This window comes from Mercenaria mercenaria, chromosome 3 (assembly GCF_021730395.1).
Source record: "Mercenaria mercenaria strain notata chromosome 3, MADL_Memer_1, whole genome shotgun sequence".
Classification (NCBI taxonomy): domain Eukaryota; kingdom Metazoa; phylum Mollusca; class Bivalvia; order Venerida; family Veneridae; genus Mercenaria; species Mercenaria mercenaria.
Genome location: NC_069363.1, coordinates 27523583 through 27546424, shown reverse-complemented (window position 1 = coordinate 27546424; position 22842 = coordinate 27523583). Strand labels below are relative to the sequence as shown.

General features: G+C 35.0%; 1 protein-coding gene across 11 annotated transcripts in view; it reads right to left on the bottom strand.

Annotated features, from left to right (window-relative positions):
- LOC123525216 (DNA-binding protein RFX2-like) overlaps positions 1 to 22842 on the bottom strand; it is a 65277-nt gene that overhangs the window by 25708 nt on the left and 16727 nt on the right. For 3 of the 11 annotated variants that reach the window (XM_053538067.1, XM_045304086.2, XM_053538071.1), the window contains exons 2-8: positions 17223 to 17332; positions 16728 to 16833; positions 14659 to 14806; positions 6001 to 6021; positions 4333 to 4414; positions 3751 to 3906; positions 2426 to 2452 (exon numbers count right to left, since the gene is read on the bottom strand). In XM_053538067.1, the coding sequence (XP_053394042.1) occupies positions 2426 to 2452; positions 3751 to 3906; positions 4333 to 4414; positions 6001 to 6021; positions 14659 to 14806; positions 16728 to 16833; positions 17223 to 17297 (615 nt within the window). In that variant the 5' untranslated portion in view covers positions 17298 to 17332. The remainder of the gene's footprint in view (positions 1 to 2425; positions 2453 to 3750; positions 3907 to 4332; positions 4415 to 6000; positions 6022 to 14658; positions 14807 to 16727; positions 16834 to 17222; positions 17333 to 22842) is intronic. The other 8 variants (XM_053538069.1, XM_053538063.1, XM_053538066.1 and 5 more) reach the window with 6 other exon arrangements.

The following is a 22842-nucleotide window of genomic DNA, read 5'->3' as shown; positions in this document are numbered from 1 at the left end:
TGTAAGCTAAATTCTGGCATCCTTTGGTATGTGAACTTATAAAGCATGTGACATGCACCCTATCATTACAACAATTATTATGACAGCATGCAAATATTGGATACAGAAATATGGGTGGTTTTCAAAATAATGAAGCAAAAGTGTGACATAGGGATTAAAAATTCAAACTCATTTCTTATGGTGGTCACCTATTTTTTATGATAGCAAATACTTCAGATTTGAAGGAAATAACTTTAGGAAAGTGTTGAGAAATGCCAATCAGAAAATATTTCAGCCTTTAATTCGAAAGTTTAGTGAATTTCCAGTAAGATGGGTGATAAATGTTGCATGGTTTTATGACAAGAAAATATGTATAACAGTATTTTTTTCAACATAAATGATAAGTAATGGGTGTATGTGTATTGTTTGAAACTTATTTAATCATATGTTTGTGGACATTGGTTTTTAAAATCACCATTTCTGCACAAATCTGACATGAAAATAAAACTTTACCTAGAAAAGTTGTTGCTGAATGCAATATAACTAACATATAATTATAAAACCTTTTTTTTTCTCACACTTTGCATGCTTATAAACCACATGCCAAATTTCAAGAATGTCCAGTAATTCTAATTTCTAGAATTGTCAACTCAAAATTGAGTTATTCTACAGATGCACAGGGGACACATACTGAAGATCAGTGTAATATTCATCCATTATTAGTTTTCTATTCATAAAAAGACTAATGGTAATCAACTTTAGACAAATACTATTAACAAATTAGTTTATTCCACAAAATAACTACAAAATTGAAAATTTTCGCTACAAAAACATGAAAATTCAACAGAATGTAATGCTTTAAATAAAAAATAAGTGACTTTAAACATAACTAACACATTGAAATCATTTAGTTTACATGAACTGCTTATTCAGAGAAGAAAAATGACTAAATACCATGCATGATAAAACGGAATAGTAAAATTCATACATATTTTATAATTTTACTAAAAAGGGTGCACAGGGGACAAATTGTGTCAAAATATTTATTCATAGAATATGTTCATGGTAAGTAAAATTCTTTTAACTACAGAATATTTACTAGTGAACATTTACATATGTAGGTAAACTTAAGAGCTTAAGAAGCAATAAAATTGATGTTTCCACTTTCAAACTTGAAAATTGGCAACTTCAGAAAAAATGCAAACAATGAATTTTAAATTGTCCAGGGTTTCTTATATAATGCTAAATTATCAAGTAATGCCTAAATTTTGCATTCACATTGCTAAGAATATAGAACTGCCACCACAAATTACTGGAATGCTATGATAATTGATATATGTAAAAAAAGGGTGCACAGGGGACATCACTTTTGGCTTTGTGAATATTTAACAGTCTGTAATATGTGAAGTTGAACGCTGCTTTTGTATCTGTTGTAACTCCCTTTCAAGGAAAATAAAGTAAAATCCCATTTTATTTAAAGAATAAAAGAAATCTGACACTTAACAACTGAAAAGGTGCACAGGGGACATTTTTAGGTGTATAGAAATTCATCAAGTTTCTGAGAAAGTCGATTTATTAAAGAAAAAAATCATACTGTGTCTTCACAGCTGAAAGGATAAACATCTTAGAAAAACATTAAGACTTTAAAAAAGAAATAGGGTTATGAAATTGTAGTGTTCAACATTTTAATTTAGTATTTTTTTCACTATTTTTTGTGAAGGGGGTTCCATCACAAGATGTGAAATATTGGTAACAGTAAGATGTATGTAATGAAAAAGAAGTATTTTAATTAAATGTGCAGAGTTTAAGTTACATAAAAAAGTCAAAGCTGTAACAATAAAGCATGATTTTAAAAAGTAAACCACAGTTGAAAACTATACTTCAAGTAAAATGTCACACTTTTTTGGGTGCACAGGGGACAAAATTAGCTATATAATTTAATATAACTTTAAAACTGCTTGAGCCATCAAGATAAAATTGCACACATTTATTGATTACATTGATTTGGATATAATTTGCTCCAAAACACATTCTAAAACTGAACTGAATTAAAGTAAGGTGAGAGAGAAGAAAAAGCTTCATTATTTTGAAAACCACCCATATACTCATCATAGCAGTCAACATTTTTAAATTGTTCCTTTGTAGGTTAATGGTTTGATGATGTTTTGGCAGATAACATAGCTTGTTAAATTTAAGTCTTTGAAAAGTATTCCTTTTGAAAATAAGTAACATTTCAGTGCATGAGACAAATGAAGTTAACATTCCATAATGGTAACAGGGGGATGATAGGACACACATGCATATGTTGTTTATCCAAACTATTTATAATTACAGTAGTCAATTAGATACAAGCCACAATGAACTGACCCAAAGATTTAACAATAAAATGTATTGAACAATTTTCCAAGACTAATAAAAAGTGCACTATGTAAGATATAGTACTTACTTCTTGGCTTCGATTGTACAACTCGTCCTACAAAGATATAATGGTTTAAACCTAGCAATTGGACATAAAAGTATAAAGCCTAACATAGAAGAAACAGGCATTTAAATGTATTTATATCTATATTTTTTCATCAGACAAGGTATCCTGTGTTAGTTTATTAATGAGTCAGTGAATATGGATGAGGAATGATGAATAATAATAAATGAACGAAGGAATGATATGGTTAGAGAAATGACAATCAGAAAGCCTGTTATCACTCAAGCTCTATCTAGATTTCCCTTTTTTTTTTTTGGCCTTATACGTTCATTTTAGTATAGGACATTGCCTGCAAGGAACTTCATGCATATTAATCCATCCCAAAACTGACCAAGCTCCACCATGATATTTTGAAATAATTCGTTACACTCCTTTTTTTTTTACAATAAACTATTACATATATCTTTAATGTGTTCCAGAATTATCATTTAATCTTACTCCCCACCCATCCACTTCTAATGGATAAATTACAGAGTAAAAATGATTTAAGATTTCTAAGCTTATGTCAAGAACTGGGAAATCTAACAATGGCCAGTATAGTTTTCTATCTAGAATTTAATGTGTGACTTGGATGGTAAACTGAATGTGATAAAAATCAGAAAAGTTTTTACAAAATTAAATTTAAGAACTGTAACTTAAATGAACAAGAATAAATAAATTAACACAATTCCGAAAATAGTTCTAAATTAGAAGCAAAACAAGGCTAAGGGAAAAATTCAGCAGTGGCTATGTTACTATATAAGAATTAAGGCTGCCCGAACAAACTGACAAATATAAACTGGTTTTCTTTCCAATTTTCCTTAGAGAATGGTATGTGAACAAAAAAGAACACACTTGTAATGTCCGTCACCTTTTCCACTTCAAATCAACACACTGGTTCCAGAAATACTGTAACAAATATGGAAAGTGTGCCCCAGTCTGGCAAAACTTTGCAGCTACAATATAATATAAAAGAGTGCCAGGCAGAGAAAGGGAACTTCACACTATGTGTTGCTAGTCATTTATAAACTTTAAGATCAATTACTATAAAAGCAGTTCTTGTGGGAGATTTTCCTTATTTCCAGCAGTATCAACTTATTTCATCCTGGTTCACATTTTTACAATTTGTAATACTGAAAAGCACTTCACTGCATACATTTTTGTCTTTAATCTTAAATTCTAAACTGCATAGAACCAGACTCGTAAATAAAGTTCAACATCTCCATGTTTTCTTCAAGGAATAATCTTTGTCTCACAAGACTCTGCTTATATAGAGAACAGATCCTACATTAATAAAAGCAATGAAATACCGTAGCTGGGGAAGCTCTTGTTGTATGTGTTAGTGGTGTTCCCTCGCCATCCATGGTGCTACCTTGTATCAGGTATGTGTTACCTCCCTGTTGAGTCAGTATGTGCCCTTGCATTGTCTGTATTGCTGCTCCCATGTTTGGAAGTCCAGTCGCTACCTGTTGAAGAAATCAAAACTTTATGTACATGTAGACAAACAAGGGTATTAAAAAACTTTTCCTTTTGTACTTAACCTAGAAAAAATAGTTGTTTCATTTTTTTTGTGTACAACCAGTAAACTTATGGTTAAAGTAGTCAAGGATAAGACTGACATAAAGTTGAAACAGTATATTATTTGTAAGATGCTGCTAAAGAACTTTCCATCACTGTTTAAGGTCGAATGGCAAATTTTGGAGGTAAAAATATACATCAGACCAGCATCTTAGTAGAACCACCGACCATTCCTAATCAAGATGAAATGTTATCTTAACATTCATGAATGAAACCTTACTCAGAAAAGGTTCCAACCCACAATGGTGAGGGAAATAGTGACCTTAACCACTAGACCATGGAATCCCCAAAACACTGAGGAATACAGTACAAACCTGTCCACTACTAGTCTGATAGTATGTGCCAGAAGAGGTGTTATAGACTGTTGTCTGCCCATAGTCACCACTGTACTGTTGTCTGAAATACAAGTGTCATAATAAGTATTATCAGCAGCAGATTTTTGATAAAAAAATGATACTAATGCTATAAATAATTCTAAATAATATCAATTTAAATCAAAGCATGAACAAACACATTACAAAAACACCCCTGAACTTAACTCACTGCAACAGGTGCACAAAAACAAAACCATGAAAAAGCCACCAGAAAACAATTCTTCACACAGACAAACAAAAAACTGTCTGCTCACTATCACAGAAGACAACTGCAAACAAAAACATCATGTAAACTGCAGTCATCCAAATTGTAGAATCAGTAAAAATTGTAATATCTATATGCTATAACAGAGTTGCAACATTTTAAACAATTCTTCTCTTTGCTGTAAAAACAAACAAAACTCACTCACACACATACAAAACAACACTGAACTGAAGTATATATCTATAATATTAACCTTTACCCTGCTAAATTTCTAAAATGGACTGGTCTATCATTCAATTTTGGCAGTACCATTTATTATTCAAAGGGGTGTTCTCTGAAAATTTACTAACTGAATAGCAAACAGTGCAGACCATGATCAACACTGGCCGCAAAGATAGAATCACTTGCCGACAGCAGGCTAAAGGTTAAACAGTGCACTGTTTCACTTTCACTGAAAAGTGTATTGGCATAAACTTTTTGCAAATACGGTAACGACAGTTTTAAATGATACATCAGAATAATTGATTTCTGTTTCGTTTTGAAAGTTTTTATAGACATATAATGAAAATATTTCTTAACCTTTAGCCTGCTGGCAGCAAGTGATTCTGCCTTTACAACCAGTGCAGGCCAAGATCAGCCTGCACATCCATGCAAGCTGATCATGGTCTGCACTAATCGCTATTCAGTCAATAAATTTTCAGTGAACACCCCTTCGAATAATAAATGGTATTTCCCAAATTGAATGATGGACCTGACCATTTTATAAATTTTGCAGGCTAAGGGTTAGAGGCATATAATTTCAAGACAGAACTTTGAATTATATCAGATGGCAATACAGATTTTTCAAGTTGTGAATATCCTCTAAATGACCAAAAAATCTTAATGAATTCAGACAGATTAATTGATATTTCATATTGCTTAAAAATAAAATTTGGATTTTTATAAACTGCTGAAATAATTGCTTCTGTAAAAACTGTGAGCACAAATGAAGCTACATTCAAACCCATCAGACTCGACTGAGATGATGGCCCATTATATTTGACGAAAATGTCTCTCTTTTTTACCCAGAGAATTTAGCTTACATCAACACTTCTATACCATCTACATAATTTGCTTATTCCAAGGTAGTCCCATTACTAGATTCAGAAATGGCATTAATTTTGCTATAATCCGTCATTATACTGAAAATATCTAAGTTAGGTGCTCAATTCAATTTCTGATGTACTTGTGCACTAAAATTACGTAAAGGCAAATTTAATGGCCACCTAGATACAATGTGCAATCAGGATGCCAAGATAATGTCAACAGCCAAGATGAAACCATAATGCCACTCTTGTTAATTCAGAAACAAAAATCTGACACAAAGAAGGAAAAAACACAACAAAATCACAACAAAAATTTACCCTTCATTATTCCAGCGGACCCTGTTAAATCAACAGAAAAAGCTTGTGCTAAAACATGCTTTCCAAAGCAACTCAAACAAAATATAATACATTCTAAAAGTTCAAATAAACTTTAAATCACTATAAAACCACTTTATTTTACATCGAAAAAGACTAAATTATCAAAAATTACTAATTACAGTCTAAAACAAATATTATAAAAAAGAAAGCTTCTACCAAAAAAACACAGCAGTAAAAATAAAATTAAAACTCAACAAATGTATGTAAATATACAACCTTATGTTACATTTCACTAACAAGATGCGTTATTTTATTAATTTCCTAACCAATTAGTTTAAACCTATATTTAACTACTGTGAATTCCTAGTTAAAATAAATTTGCAGACATCAGGTTGTTACGGGGCTACATATATTTCTACAGCGAGGGCTATCATCCCTAGTTGTGACTGCATTAGACTAAACTGGGAAACAGCCAGGGGTAAATAAATTTTCAGGATGAAACAAATTCATTGAGATGTTATCCCTACAAGCTGATCAATGGCAGACTTTTGAATATCAAGCACACCTTTACTGGCCAGTAATTATGGTTGATTTCAATTTTATTTGCTCCACAATTAATATGATATTGTTATCCGCTGCTGGCACTGTGAAGTTAAGGCCCTCAGAAGTCCAGATGTTCAATATTTGATAGTTGTGTTTTACACCAACAAATGAGTCCTTTTATTTCTTAAAACATTGTCAATCAGATGTTGCACAACCATCACAATAGAATAGAAGATATCTTTTGCCGAAATAGGCTTTTCAGACAAGAACAGTTCTTAGTCCTACCTTGTTTTTGTTTTCAATTTGATGCCATAATTATACAGTCATTATTAAAATCTTGCATGCAGTAATTAACAAGCAGATTCTTGCAAATTGCACCTTTAAATTTTTCTAAGCATCTCCTTCACTGGGAATTATCCCCAACTGGTTTACATTTTTCTACTTTAAGAATATAATTGCATACAATCAGTCCATCTACCAGTCCAAGAGGACCTCCTTGCTATTTCTAAACCTTTGCGTCTTTCCTATAAAAAACATTTTGACCTCTGAAAGGGATTTTTTTTCTTTGAATTTAGTTGTCCTCTATACCATTAACAGATAACTTTTGTATAGTTGTAAATGTTTATGTCTACTACTACCGTATTTAGAACCTTATTTCATGCAAACAACTGAAGTAAACAGAAGACAGTTAGAAAATACAAAACATTTAAATCATATAACCACTGAAGGCAACAACATAGATCAAGCATACAAAACAAGATTTTTTCTTAACTACTACATGTCAATGTGGATAGTTTTATGGTCAGCACTTACCTAGATAGACAGGGCCCTCTCTAAATTTTGGGGGATTGGGGCCGGGGCCCTTGGAGGGGGGAATTTCGCGTCGTTTTCAAGGGAGGGGGGAATTCATTCTGGAGATATGACATCTGATCATAACCGCTTAAATTAAGGTCAATTGAGTATTACAGATATCAAACTAATGTGAATATATCTGAAGTATTGTACAGAACATAATCTATTAACAAGAGCTGTCGGAGGACAGCAACGCTCGACTATTCAACAGCCTTGTCAATTGAATGAATACAGAAGTCAAAAAGGGGCATAATTTTGTAAAAATGGGAGTAAGGGTTATGGAACCTTCATAGTGCTTATTAGCTCATAAAGTGAACAAGTGTGTGAAGTTTCATTCCATTCCCATAAGTGGATAATGAAATATCAGCATACATACAAAAACTTAACCAAAAACTGCTAAGTCGAAAAAGGGGCATAATTTTGAAAAAAATGCAAAGTAGAGTTATGGGACCTACACAGTGCATGTCTGATCATGACAGTAAAGAAGTGTGTGAAGTTTCAATCCATTCCCACAAGTGGTTACTGAGATACCAGCTTACATACAAAACTTTAACCAAGAATTTCTAAGTCGGAAAAGGGGCATAATTTTGTAAAAAAGCAAAATAGAGTTATGGAACCTGTGCAATGTAGGTCAGTTTATCACAGTGAACAAGTGTGTGAAGTTTCAATCCATTCCAATTAGTGGGTACTGAGATACCAGCTTACATACAAAACCTTAACCAAGGATTTCTAAGTCGAAAAGGGGGCATAATTTTGTCAAAAAGCAAAACAGAGTTATGGAACCTGTGCAATATAGGTCAGTTTATCACAGTGAACAAGTGTGTGAAGTTTCAATCCATTCCCACAAGTGGTTACTGAGATACCAGCTTACATACAAAACCTTAACCAAGAATTTCTAAGTCGAAAAAGGGGCATAATTTTGTAAAAAAAAGCCAGATAGAGTTATGGAATCTGAGCACTGTAGGTCAGTTTATCACATTGAATAAGTGTGTGAAGTTTCAATCCATTCCTACAAGTGGTTACTGAGATACCTGCTTACATACAAAACCTTAACCAAATCAGGACGCGGACGCTGACGCGGACGCATGGGTAAGTCCAATAGCTCTACTATTCTTTGAATAGTCGAGCTAAAAACAGGCAACTTTTATTTTCTTTTATTAAATTAGTTATGTGATATCCAATCGAGGTTCACATGTCGTCATTATCGGTAGCACTAGCAGTATCCACGGACATTGTCTTAGCAGCAGCCGGAGCAGGGCTTCCCTTCATCTTATCTACCTGATTGTGCATGTCTGGCCCTGATGAAACAGCGGTGGCCGTGACAGTATTTTTTTTTTTTGAGAGCATGCTGCTTAAAAAGCAAATGTTGTTTTTTTTTGCGCATTTCGCCTCTGTTGCATCCGTGATCTTTTTACGGTATGATGTGCATTATGCGACATTTTTTTTTCAAAGGGAAGTAACTTTGCATACACGCATCCGGGGAACTGAAAAACGCGCGTATTATACGGATCAGTAAAACCAGGGGTTCCACTAGACCTGGAAACTCAAGAGTCCTGGGACCCTTGGGTCCAAATTTTGAAGGGTCCTTTTTCAAAATACAAGAGTCCTGCCCAAACACATTGATACAATTGACTATATTTTCTTATAAAGTAATACTACGTAATTAATAGCTACTACAACCAAGAACATGTTACAGCATAATAACATAATAATAATTTCTGTTTCAGGCCATATAATCTCATATTGTAAATAAATTTTTATCAAAATTCATTTAATTTGATGAGGTTTTTCTCCAACATTTTTGTTTGTTAGCAGAAAAGTGCTAAAACACTAAAAATGTATCCAAAAACGTACTATCCGGATACTGGTACACTTTTGGAATGTCGTCGGAAATGTTGTTTTTGCCAGTTAACTTGGTCCACTAAGGTAAACCAGAGATAGTTCCTCAAATAATGATGCTACTTTTCATTAAAAATTGCATTGAAAGTCAAGTTTTTTTTAGTGAATTTTGGAAAATCGGGTGTAATTACAATCGTGAACGGACATTCTAAACTTATTTTTACTTTCCAAATTCATTTAAATTTGTGGATTTTCTCGTTGATATTAAGGTACAATCATTAAACAATGATATAATTTAAAGTTTGCATGAAGAAATCTTGCAGGACCCTTTTCACATGCTCGGTAATCAGCTGGTCGCTTAATTACGATAATTTAATAATTGGCGCCTTTTTTCTCAATACGGGTACCGCTTTATCAAATAATGTTAACACTTCAATGATTCTCATTACCTATGTTCACTCGCCGTGACGTAACTTGCTGATAAAGAAAAATCAGCGTGGCATGTCCACAGGATAAAGGGCGGGAATTTAGCAGAAGATCAAAGGCAGGAGGGCATGACCGCGAGTGTTTATTTTGAATACACGTGTTTATCCTGGACATAGTTTTACTGTAGGAAATGACTGATAAGAGGAAGGAGTAAAACTTTATCAGGCTCATTAAGTTACGAGACGCTCCTAAGACTATCGGGTATCGATTTTTTTCTTGATTTTTTTTTTTTTTCGAGGGGGAATTTTTCTATACTTGGGGGGAAAAAAACATACTATTTCCAGGGGGGAACGGGGCTGAAATTCGGCCCCAAAAATTGGCAAACGAGGGCCCTGATAGAGTACATAGAATATCTTCATTAGTACGTATCTTAACTGATACAAGCATGCTGCTTCCAGCACCCGCAAGTAAATGATGTGCAAATTAAGAGCAACTTAAACTGACAAACTGGCACTTCACTCATTTATTCTTTTGTTTGGAGGCATAAAAAGCACTTCATTCTTAAATACTGTAAGTGCAAGAAAACTTCTATTTGTGTCAGCCAGGTTTCCATCCACATTGCATATATTCTCAAATCAACATAAGCATTACAACAAAAGTTCATCTTACACTGACCAGATTCTGTTGACCCAAAGATTACTTTTTTAGTACAATAGTACAAGTTTTAATTTCATTTTCTACTTTTGTTTTATTCCAAACTATGATTTATGAAGCAATACAAAGCTTCTTGAACCAGCCCTTTTGAACAGTGACAGTAAGTTTAAACGAGATATTATGAACATTTACAGTTTGCAAATTTTTAGCTTTTACTTTTATTGGCTGCAAAAAGTTTTTCTCCACAACAGGTGGCTAATTAGTTTTCTGCAATCCTAAGTCAACAGTATCTCTTTTAAGTGTAATATAACAACCATTTTTCACTCATTAATATGTAAAATCATCAAATTAAATCAATGATATAAATTGAGTAAATTTGTAGCTTACAAACAGTCAAATACGATTTTTGACTTAAGTGTTTCATCCCCCATTTTAATACCAATAGAAAGTGTAAGGTGTAGCAAGACTTACATACAAATCAAGAAGTTTAATCAATGCTGCTGCAAGCCAAAATCTGGATATTTTTGTTGTAGACTTTTACAACATATAAATACAAAGAGAACTAGACGTGTGTCCCCACTTCCTGACACTGTAACATGTCTGACAATTCAAGACTTATTTTTACTACCTTGGACTGTCGTAGGAGACATTATAGGAGGAGGGTATGAAACTACAAAACATCATCAAAAACCACAAGATTACGCAACGTAACATTTAGACCCTTACTACATTTTTTTGACCAAGTTAAGGGACATAATTCTGGTCTGGCTGACTGAAATTCCAAACAAAACTCAGGTGCACAACTTTACATGTTGAATAATAAATATTCCGTTCTTCTGCGGTCATATAACACTTTGAAGCCCTGTATGCATATTTCTAATTGATTTAATTAAGGGTCATAACTCTGGTCTGTATGAATAATTTTCCGTATGCACAACTTTACATACTGAATAATAATCCAGCTATTTTTCATGGCTCTAGGTCAAATACTTTTTGAGATATCTGCAACACAAAGTTTCAGGTCATTCATTTATGGATGCTTTTTTGGTTGTCAAAGGTCATAACAATGGTCTTACCGAGTGAAATCCCAAACAAAACCTTAGGTGCACAACTTCACAGTCCGGTTGAATAACAATCCTATAAGATTTGAATACTCCACTTGAAATGTTTTTTTTCCCCCAGAAATATTTGTTACAAATTCAGACAGGATGATAGACAGGCAAGGGTAAATTAAGTTCCATCCGCTCCCCAAACCAAAACAAGAGGACCATGATGGTCCTGAATCGCTCACCTCTTCCCACATGACCCAGTTTTGAGTATGACGTTGTTTTTTCTATTATTTGACATAGTGACCTAGTTTTTGAGCTCATGTGACCCAGTTTTGAACTTGACCTAGATATTATCAAGATAAAACTTCTGACCAATTTTCATGAAGATCCATTGAAAAATATGGTCTCTAGAGAGGTCACAAGGTTTTTCTATTATTTGACCTATTGACCTAGTTTTCGAAGGTACGTGACCCTGTTTTGAACTTTACCTAGATATCATCAAGGTGAACATTCTCACTAATTTTCATGAAGATCTCATGAAAAATATGGCCTCTAGAGAGGTCACAAGGTTTTTCTATTTTTATACCTACTGGCCTAGTTTTTGACCGCACGTGACCCAGTTTCGAAACTGACCTAGATATCATCAAGATGAACATTCAGATCAATTTTCATGAAGATCCATTGAAAAATATGGCCTCTAGAGAAGTCAAAAGATTTTAATAATTTTAGACCTACTGACCTAGTTTTTGACCGCAGTTGACCCAGTTTCAAACTTGACCTAGATATCATCAAGATGAACATTCAGACCAACTTTCATACAGATCCCATGAAAAGTATGGCCTCTAGAGAGGTCACAAGGTTTTTTTATTATCTGACCTACTGACCTAGTTTTTTAAGGCACGTGACCCAGTTTCAACTCTGACCTAGATATCATCAAGGTGAACATTCTGACCAATTTTTATGGAGATCCATTCACAAGTATGGCCTCTAGAGAGGTCACAAGGTTTTTCTATTTTTAGACCTACTGACCTAGTTTTTGACCGCACATGACCCTGTTTCGAACCTGACCTAGATATCATCAAGATGAACATTCAGACCAATTTTCATACAGATCCCATGAAAAATACGGCCTTTAGAGAGGTCACAAGGTTTTTCTATTATTTGACCTACTGACCTAGTTTTTGAAGGCATGTGACCCACTTTCGAACTTGACCTAGATATCATCAAGAACTTTCAGACCAACTTTCATACAGATCCCATAAAAAATATGGTCTCTAGAGAGGTCACAAGGTTTTTCTATTATTTGACCTACTGACCTAGTTTTTGATGGCACGTGACCCACTTTCAATCTTGAACTAGATATCATCAAGGTGAACATTCTGACCAATTTTCATGAAGATCTCATGAAATATATGGCCTCTAAAAAGGTCACAAGGTTTTTCTATTTTTAGACCTACTGACCTAGTTTTTGACGGCACGTGACCCAGTTTTGAAATTGACCTAGATATCATCAAGACGAACATTCAGACCAACTTTCATACAGTTCCCATGAAAAATATGGCCTTTAGAGAGGTCACAAGGTTTTTCTATTATTTGACCTACTGACCTAGTTTTTGACAGCACGTGACCCAGTTTCGAACTTGACCTAGATATCATCAAGGTGAACGTTCTGACCAATTTTCATGAAGATCTTGTGAAATATATGGCCTCTAGAGAGGTCACAAGGTTTTTCTATTTTTAGACCTACTGACCTAGTTTTTAAAGGCACATGACCCAGTTTCGAACTTGACCTAGATATCATCAAGGTGAACATTCTGACCAATTTTCATGAAGATCTTGTGAAATATATGGCCTCTAGAGAGGTCACAAGGTTTTCCTATTTTTAGACCTACTGACCTAGTTTTTGAGGCACGTGACCCAGTTTCTAACTTGACCTAGATATCATCAAGATGAACATTCTGACCAACTTTCATAAAGATCCCATGAAAAATGTGACCTCTAGAGTGGTCACAAGCAAAAGTTTACGGACGGACGGACGGACAACGGACACCGCGCGATCAGAAAAGCTCACCTTGTTGCTTTGTGACAGGTGAGCTAAAAAACCAAAAAAAACCAAGAGCTGTCTCCATAGGATGACACATGCCCCCATGGCACTTTGAATAAATAGTTATGGCTGATGTTAGAGTTTAGGACCTTTGACCTACGGACCTGGGTCTTGCGCGCGACACGTCGTCTTACTGTGCCACACAGACATGCGTAGTTTTTTTAAAATCCATGCATGAATGACAAAGATACGGACCGGACATGCCCATCATTGCACTATCATGAAATATGACTTTTAACGTCTAAGTGTGACCTTGACTTTTGAGCTACGGACCTGGGTCTTGCGCGCGACACGTCGTCTTACTGTTGTTCACATTCAAGCCCAATAATTTTAAAATCCATGCATAAATGACAAAGATATGGACCGGAACGGCAATGCCCATCAATGCACTATCATGAAATATGACCTTTAACGTCTAAGTGTGACCTTGACCTTTAAGCTACGAACCTGGTTCTTGCGCGCAACACGTCGTCTTACTGTGGTACACATTCATGCCAAGTTATTTGAAAATCCATCCATGGATGACAAAGATATGGACCGGACACAAATGCACTATCATGAAAAATGACCTTTAACGTCTAAGTGTGACCTTGACCTTTGAGCTACGGACCTGGGTCTTGCGCGCGACTTGTCGTCTTACTGTGGTACACATTCATGCCAAGTTATTTGAAAATCCATCCATGGATGACAAAGATATGGACCGGACACGAAAATTGCGGACAGACTGACAGACGGTTCAAAAACTATATGCCTCCCTTTGGGGGCATAAAAATGTCACTGCTATGATAGTATGAGTATAGCAATAATTTTGTCTTAAAATGTATATGGCAAATCATCAACTTTCCATTCATGCAAGTACCACTGAAATGAACTGGAGAATGTTAAATTTTCTGTTCTAAACTGTTTTTCATTTCTGCGTAAGAAATAACTTTACCATGAGTTGACACACTTGACACATACGCATGCATGCCTTGCTACACATACACATATAAAACAATTCGTACTATGTTACTCTAATGTGCTTAAGTGTTAGTGAATTTTGCTAAAAACACTCCAAATTATTAATGAAAACATTTTATATTTTATGTGCATTTCAGGTGGGTGGGGCACAGGGATAGAAGCCATGCTTAGACTGACAGCACCACAATGGCAAACTGAGCACCATCACGTCTAGAACATGTTAGTTCATACATTTGACCGTTTGTAGATGCGTAGATACTTGGATCATTGCCTTCTACATACTGAACATGTGCTGGGTAAAGTGCCTGCCCTCCCTGGTGAATGGCTATATTCTCCTGGTTACTCTGGTTCTGTTCTGTTAAGGCTTCTGCTACCGATGCTGGAAAATAACACAAAAGAAACATTAGTCTAGCACTAGACTGAAGTCATCACGTCTTAGAGATCTCGCATCTATAGTCTCAAACAGCATCTCAAAGTCTTTGTCTCTAAATATATATAGTTCGAAAAGTGCTCTAAATCTGTGAAGCAATGGATGTTTCTGGTCACAATACTGATATTAAGCTATGGCACAGCTGCATTCTGTAAAGGATCCCCAAAGTCATATTAAAAACCTTGCAGAAACCTGGGGTGTGAAAATATGGATTAATAGTAAGTGCAGAAATAAAAAAAAAAACAAACATGTTTTTCAAAAATTTTCTATTGTAAGTAACAGTAACCCTGACCCTAATGGCCATGAAATTGATTCCCCACCCTTTCTGCCTATCAAGCCACCTACATGCTAAATTCTACCCTAATATCTCAATTCTCATTCCTAGTTAGGAGTGATCAAGCAGAAATCATTTTTCTATTTTTTCAGTGGCAGCAATCCAATAAACACAATCCAAAACTAACTCTTGAAATGAGCTTGCTATACCTCAAGTTTGGTGACAGTGCATCAAATCAAACTAATAGTTATAAAGCTGAAACCACCTTTGTGGTAGGAAAAAATATCTGTTTTTAGCAACTGTGACCAATGGCATAAATGACTCCTTATTATTAAAACAAAAACAAGAGCTATCAGTGGACAGCGCGCTCGACTATTCTCAGTACTTGATAGTAAAATATAAGCAATGAGTAAAACTTTAACATTACAATAAGCTTATTCTAAGTCGAAAAGGGGCCATAATTCAGTCAAAATGCTTGATAGAGTTGCCTCCTCCTTTTAACAGACTGGGGTCATGATGGTAAACAAGTATGCAAAATATGAAAGCAATATCTCAATGGACTTTGAAAATATTTGGGGTGGTACGCAAACTTTAACATTTATTCTAAGTCGAAAAGGGGCCATAATTCAGTCAAAATGCTTGATAGAGTTGCCTCCTCCTTTTTACAGTCTGGGGTCATGATGGTAAACAAGTAAGCAAAATATGAAAGCAATATCTCAATGGACTTTGAAAATATTTTGAGTGGTATGCAAAATTTAACATTTATTCTAAGTCGAAAAGGGGCCATAATTCAGTCAAAATGCTTGATAGAGTTGCCTCCTCCTTTTTACAGACCGGTGTCATGATGGTAAACAAGTATGCAAAATATGGAAGCAATATCTAAATGGACTTTGAAAATATTTGGGATGGTACGCAAACTTTAACATTTGTGTGACGTTCACGCCGACGCCGGGGCGAGTAGGATAGCTTCCCTATTCCTTGAATAGTCAAGCTAAAAGCTTAAAACCTTGACTGGGATAAGAACCACTATCCTCCTGCTGCCCTCCAAAATTTTTTTTTAGAAAGTCCATGTTGTACATCCATCTATCTGACTATCCACCTAACAGTATTGCCAATCTAATAGCCTGTGTTCAACTTTGAACCTTATTAAAACATACATCAAGTTATAAGAGAAAAATTCTCATTTTCCACTTAATGTTGAAAACTGTTGAACTTCCAGTCAAGTATTTTAAGGCTTAGTATTTCATCACAAAGACAACTATTTCATACCATTCTGTGATAAATATACAGTAAACAGGATGTTTCTCTCTTATATAGACTCTTCAATTTCCTAGACTACTGTAGAAAGACTATCAGACATGCACATTTTATAACCAACTTGTAGTTTATGAGAAAAATCTCTGACTTCTTTTAATAAATTTAAAAACCTAAATTAGAAATCAGCCAGCCATTACACGTCAAAACCATGTAATTATGTATACAGATTTCTTATTTCTTTACTAAGCAGTCTTAAGAGTTTAGCTAAAAGCCAAGAACTTTCTCAGGAATCCAAGAACAAGTAACTGTATGTTTAGATTAAAGAGAATGGTAACGTACTTGTAACAATAAACTGCTGCTGGCCTGTGTGCGCCTGAGCAGGCTGAATGATGGTCGCAGTCTTTTGGCCCTGATTGGATTGGGATGAAACTGGCGACTTCGAATTCTGGAAGAAAATACCACATAGAATATTCATGAATATAATAGTACTTAACTTCTCAGTCTGTTACCATGTGTCAAAGCAATTGAAATAGTCTATTAATTTTCTACTTTCTTGCAAATTGTCAGACTTTCATCAAAGCACAGTTGATGAGGTGTTGAAGTTTTTGTACTCTAAAATGGCAAGCAAAAGAACATGTTTAAGGTGCTTATGATATTATAAGCCACATAATGTTTAAGGCATCATTTCCATCTTTAGTGACACCAATAGCCATATATTCCATAGTTCCCCACATCTTCCTTTTTTCTCAAACTTAAATAAGACAGGGTATGGAATAGGTCTGTGGGTAAAGACAATGCAGCCTTTTACCTGATAACATCTATTGATAAAGGTACCTGGTTCACCTGATGAACTTGTACAACTGTGGGATTCATTGCTTGTAGGTCAGTGACAAAAGTCGGTGTGGCCATTAAGTCAATGTCATCTATTTCTTCGTCGGAGTCAACTGAAAAAGAAAAAACATTTTCTTTGTATTCTTTTTTATTAAATCAATGGAAAAGGAAACAAAATGTTTGAATAATTAGCAGTATTTTTATCAAGTCATACAAAGTACCATGATACAAAGTCAGAGCACTGTGTATTAACAACAACTGGTAACAAATTAAAATAGGGCTGTCATCGATAGAAACGATATCGATGTATCAACGATATTTTTTGGTCGATCGATTATCGATTCCCATTTTCAAAAATCGATATTTTACAGAGAGAAAAAACAACTGTCTAGATAAACACTCAGACCCTCTAAAACAACTTTTTCTGCCTGCAAAAATGTGCCGAAAGTAACGGAAGTTGTCAAAAAAGGTCATGTCTAAACTTGTACCGTAGCAGTCTTTTCCCACTAGCCGGCACTACCTATATGGGTAGAAGTAAAAAGGGCTCAACTTCAGAATCTATTTGCAAAAAGTTACGTTGTCCTGTCTTGAAAGGTCGCTTCGTTGTTTGTGCATGTAAAAACATAGAGTATATATACTGTTTCTACGTCAATCTCGGCTTTTTACTTGTTCGCGTATAGCTGATCACTCAGTAAAAGGTACAGAATTTAGCTAGTGCCCGTAACAATAACAATCAAAGATGGCCGAAGAGGAAGCCGTCGCCGGCTTAAATAGTGGAAAAACAGTCAAAAGACGGAAGGAAAAGCTTTGTCTGGGTTCGTAGAAACACAGGGTGTTGCTTAAACATGCCTTTCAGTACAACAAACAAACAGTCAAACACTACAAATGTGAGGCCCATTGAAAACTTGGGCAAAAGTTAAAATAGAAAACAAATAAAAAACAACAAAAAAAAAAAAACAAAAAAACACGCGGTGCCAGTACCTAATCCGAATGTAAACTTGTGCAAGGTAAAAATTAAGACAGGGTATGAAACAGGTTAAAAATAAATAAAAACATTGTAAATAATTAAATTAATTAATTTGATAAATAAATATATATCTGTGGAAGAGAAATGCAGAATTTTAGCTGTTTGAAACCCAACTCCAGTGCCTGGTATTATAGTTTACTAGGTTGTAAAGTAGGATAAATGCAAAAGAGGAGTGAAGGCACAATGAAGATCTATAAAAGATTTCATTAATTTTCATTTATTTTATTTATTTCATAGATACAAATACAACACAATCAAACAGTAATATAAAAAGTAGGCAACAAAAAAGAAGACATAACATTAACAAGAAGGTATATAGCATGCCCATAAACAAAGAGATTGTTAATCTAACTTAATAATCGATATATCGATGTATCGTCGATATTTGTCTTCCGATATATCGGTATCGTCGATATGCAAAAGACCCAATCAATGACAGCCCTAAATTAAGATGTATTAGTAACATGACTGAAATGACTGAAAAAAAAGGGGGCACAATTTGCTCAAAATACATGTCAGAGTTATGGGACTTGATGCTATCTCCTAGTTTTATATTATAACCCTGCAGACACAAGTGAAGTTTCAAATCAATATCTGCATTAGTTTTGGAGATAGTAACTTGCATGCAAAACTTTAACCAGGATTTTCTAAGTTCAAAAGGGGGCATAATTTGCCCAAAATATTTCAGTTATGGAACTTGACCCAGTGAGGCTGGTGATTAACCTAAAAAAAGAAAGAAAAAACAAGAGGGCCAAGATGGTCGCTCACCTAAACATACCATAACAGTGTTAACATGTTTGACATAGTGATTTCATGGAAACAAATATTCTGACCAATTTTCATTAAGATTGGACCAAAAATGTAGTCTCTAGACTCTTGGAAGTGTAAACAAGTATTTTCTTCAATCTAACATAATGACCTAGTTTTTAAGCCAAGGTAACCTACATTCAAACTTGGCCTAGATTAGATCAAGGCAATCATTCTGACTAAATTTCATGAACCTCAATTGAAAAATACAGCCTCTATCGCATACAAAACCTTTTTCTTTGATTTGTCCTAGCGACCTAGTTTTTGATCCCAGATGATCCGTATTCAAAATTGACCTTAATTTCATCAAGGCTATCATTCTGACCAAATTTCATGAAGATCAATTGAAAAATACAGTCTCTATCGCATACACAAGGTTTTTTTTTATTTGACCTAGTGACCTAGTTTTTAACCACAGATGACCCATATTCTAACTTGACCTAGATTTCATTAAGGCAATCATTCTGACTAAATTGTATGTATATCCAGTGTAAAATGCAGCCCCTATTGTGTACACAAGGTTTTTCTTTAATTTGACCGGGTGACCTAGTTTTTGACCCTAGATGACCCATATTCAAATTTAACCTAGATTTCATCCAGACAAACATTCTGATCAAATTTCATGAAGATCCGGTGTAAAATGCAGCCCCTATTGCATACACAAGGTTTTTCTTTGATTTGACCTTGTGTCCTAGTTTTTGACCCCAGATGACCGATATTCGTAACTGGCCTAGATTTCATCAAGGCAATCATTCTGACCAAATTTCATGAAGATCAATTGAAAATACAGCATCTCTTGCATACACTTAAGGTTTTTCTTTGATTTGACCTAGTGACCTAGTTTTTGACCCCAGATGACCCATTTTCGAACTCACCCTAGATTTCATCAAGGTTATCATTCTGACCAAATTTCATGAAGACCAACTGAAAAATACAGCCTCCAGGGTTCATACAGCCAGACTGACAAAAAATTCAAGGGGTTTTCAAGGAGTTTTCAAGGACTTTTATTACGTTTTCAAGGATAAGCAAAAAATTGAACAAGCACTTATTACACACGAAATGACTGGCTTACAATTGGTGAACACTTTGTACATCCAAAATGACTATCACGTGATACAAGTTTTTCTATAAAGTTCCAATCTGCAATTGATCAACACTTTATCACACACAAAATAACTGGCAAACAATTGATCAACACTTCTTACATCAACAGCGACTTATCATGTCATATAAGATCAAGTTTTAGGTGCCTCTGGCTGCTGGGGGCGAAGGTGGAATAGTAAACACATCAAGAGTGCGTGACTCTCGATCAGGTACATTTTTCTTGTGCTTCTCAGACTTGACGTGCGATTTCAGCGCCCAGTCACCCACTGAACTAATGTCAATAACTTTGTTACAATATTTGCACATGGCTTTCCGTTTGTTTTTGAGCTCGAGCAGCCATGGATAGGATACAAGCCACTTTTTGTTGAAAATACACGACATTTTCTTCGATATCGGTAACGGAAATGGTGTCCATAATTTTTACACGTAATTTTCCTAGTCCCGGTCTGTTTAAAACCCGTATCGTACGGTACACATAGGTTATGTAGACATAAAACATGGCGACGCGTACATATAACAAAGCGTCTTTTACGATCCTTTTTTATTAAGCTGACCAAAATTTCTAAAGAAGGAAATTCAAGGACTTTTATCATAAAATCAAGCACTTTTCAAGCAGTTTTCAAGGTAAGAAACGAATTCAAGGAGTTTTAAGGAGGTTTTTGCAAATTCAAGCACTTTTCATCTAGCAGCTTGAAATTCAAGGAGTTTTCAAGTCTGTGCGAACCCTGGCCTCTATCGCATACACAAGGTTTTTCTTTGATTTGACCTAGTGACCTAGTTTTTGACCCCAGATGACCCATTTTCGAACTTGGCCTAGATTTCATCAAGGTAATCATTCTGATCAAAATTCATGAACCTCAATTGAAAAATACAGCTTCTATCGCATACACAAGGTTTTTCTTTGATTTGATCTAGTGACCTAGTTTTTGACCCCAGATGACCCATTTTTAAACTCGGCCTAGATTTCATCAAGGTAATCATTCTGACCAAACTTCATGAAGATCAGTTGAAAAATACAGCCTCTATCGCATACACAAGCTAAATGTTGACGGACGACAGACGACAGACAGACGCCGGACATCGAGCGATCAGAAAAACTCACCTAATAAGTTTTAAAGCTATAGATATGCCTTAAAATAATAGCTACCGTAAATGTACTTGCATGCAAAACTTTAACCAGGACTTTCTAAGTCCAAAAGGGGACGTAATTTGGCTAAAATGCATGTCAGTTATGGGACTTGATGCTATCACCTAGTTTTATAAATATAACCCCAAAGACACATGTGAAGTTTCAATGCAAATCTGCATTAGTTTTCAAAACAAAAGAATCATTTCTATGGACTTATCATGACTATGCCTAAGGTGAGAATGCAAAGTAACTAACCACAGTGGTAGAATATGATAAAATTTAACAACAAGAGCTGTCGGAGGACAGCAACGCTCGACTATTCAACAGCGTTGTCAATTGAATGAATACAAAAGTTGAAAAAGGGGCATAATTTTGTAAAATGCAAAGTAGAGGTATTGAACCTCTGTACTGCATGTCATATCATGACAGTGAACAAGTGTGTGAAGTTTCAATCCTTTCCAATTTGTGGATACTGAGATACAAGCTTACATCCAAAAACTTAACAAAAAACTGCTAAGTCAAAGGGGCATAATTTTCTAAAAATGCCAAGTAGAGTTATGGGACCTTCACAGTGCATGTTAGATCATGACAGTGAACAAGTGTGTGAAGTTTCAATCCATTCCAATTAGTGGATACTGAGATATCAGATTACATACAAAAATTTAACCAAAAACTGCTATGTCGAAAAAGGGGCATAATTTTGAAAAAAAAAGAGAGTAGAGTTATGGGACTTGCTTAGTGCATGTCAGATCATGATAGTGAACAAGTATGTGAAGTTTCAATCCATTCCCATTAGTAAGTACTGAGATACCAGCTTACATACAAAACCTTAACCAAAAATTTCTAAGTCGAAAAAGGGGCATAATTTTGTAAAAAAGCAAAATAGAGTTATGGAACCTGTGCAATGTAGATCAGTTCATCACAGTGAATAAGTGTGTGAAGTTTCAATCCATTCCCACAAGTGGTTACTGAGTTACCAGCTTACATACAAAACCTTAACCAAAAATTTCTAAGTCGAAAAAGGGGCATAATTTTGTAAAAAAGCAAAATAGAGTTATGGAACCTGTGCAATGTAAGTCAGTTTGTCACAGTGAATAAGTGTGTGAAGTTTTAATCCATTCCCACAAGTGGTTACTGAGATACCAGCTTACATACAAAACCTTAACCAAAATCGGGACGCGGACGCCGACGCATGGGCGAGTGCAATAGCTCACTATTCTATGAATAGTCGAGCTAAAAAGTATCCTGGAGTTTCATAGTAACAGCATTAACAATCGCACTTCACAACAATATCCTTGATAAGACTAAAATTGTGCTGGCATTCTTGTTCTTAACTCTTTGCCGCACTAATAATGTCCTAGTATCTTACATGTAATGACTTCTTTTAAGGCAATGCTTCCAAAGTAAAATCAATACCTTTAAATAAACAGTCAGCTGATGCCTGTCAATCATACTATAAACTGCTTAATCATTTTGAAAACACATCAATATTACACTGGGCTTTTTTTCTTGAAACTAGAAAGAGTTCCCAGTCTTATTTGAAGAAATAACAGCAC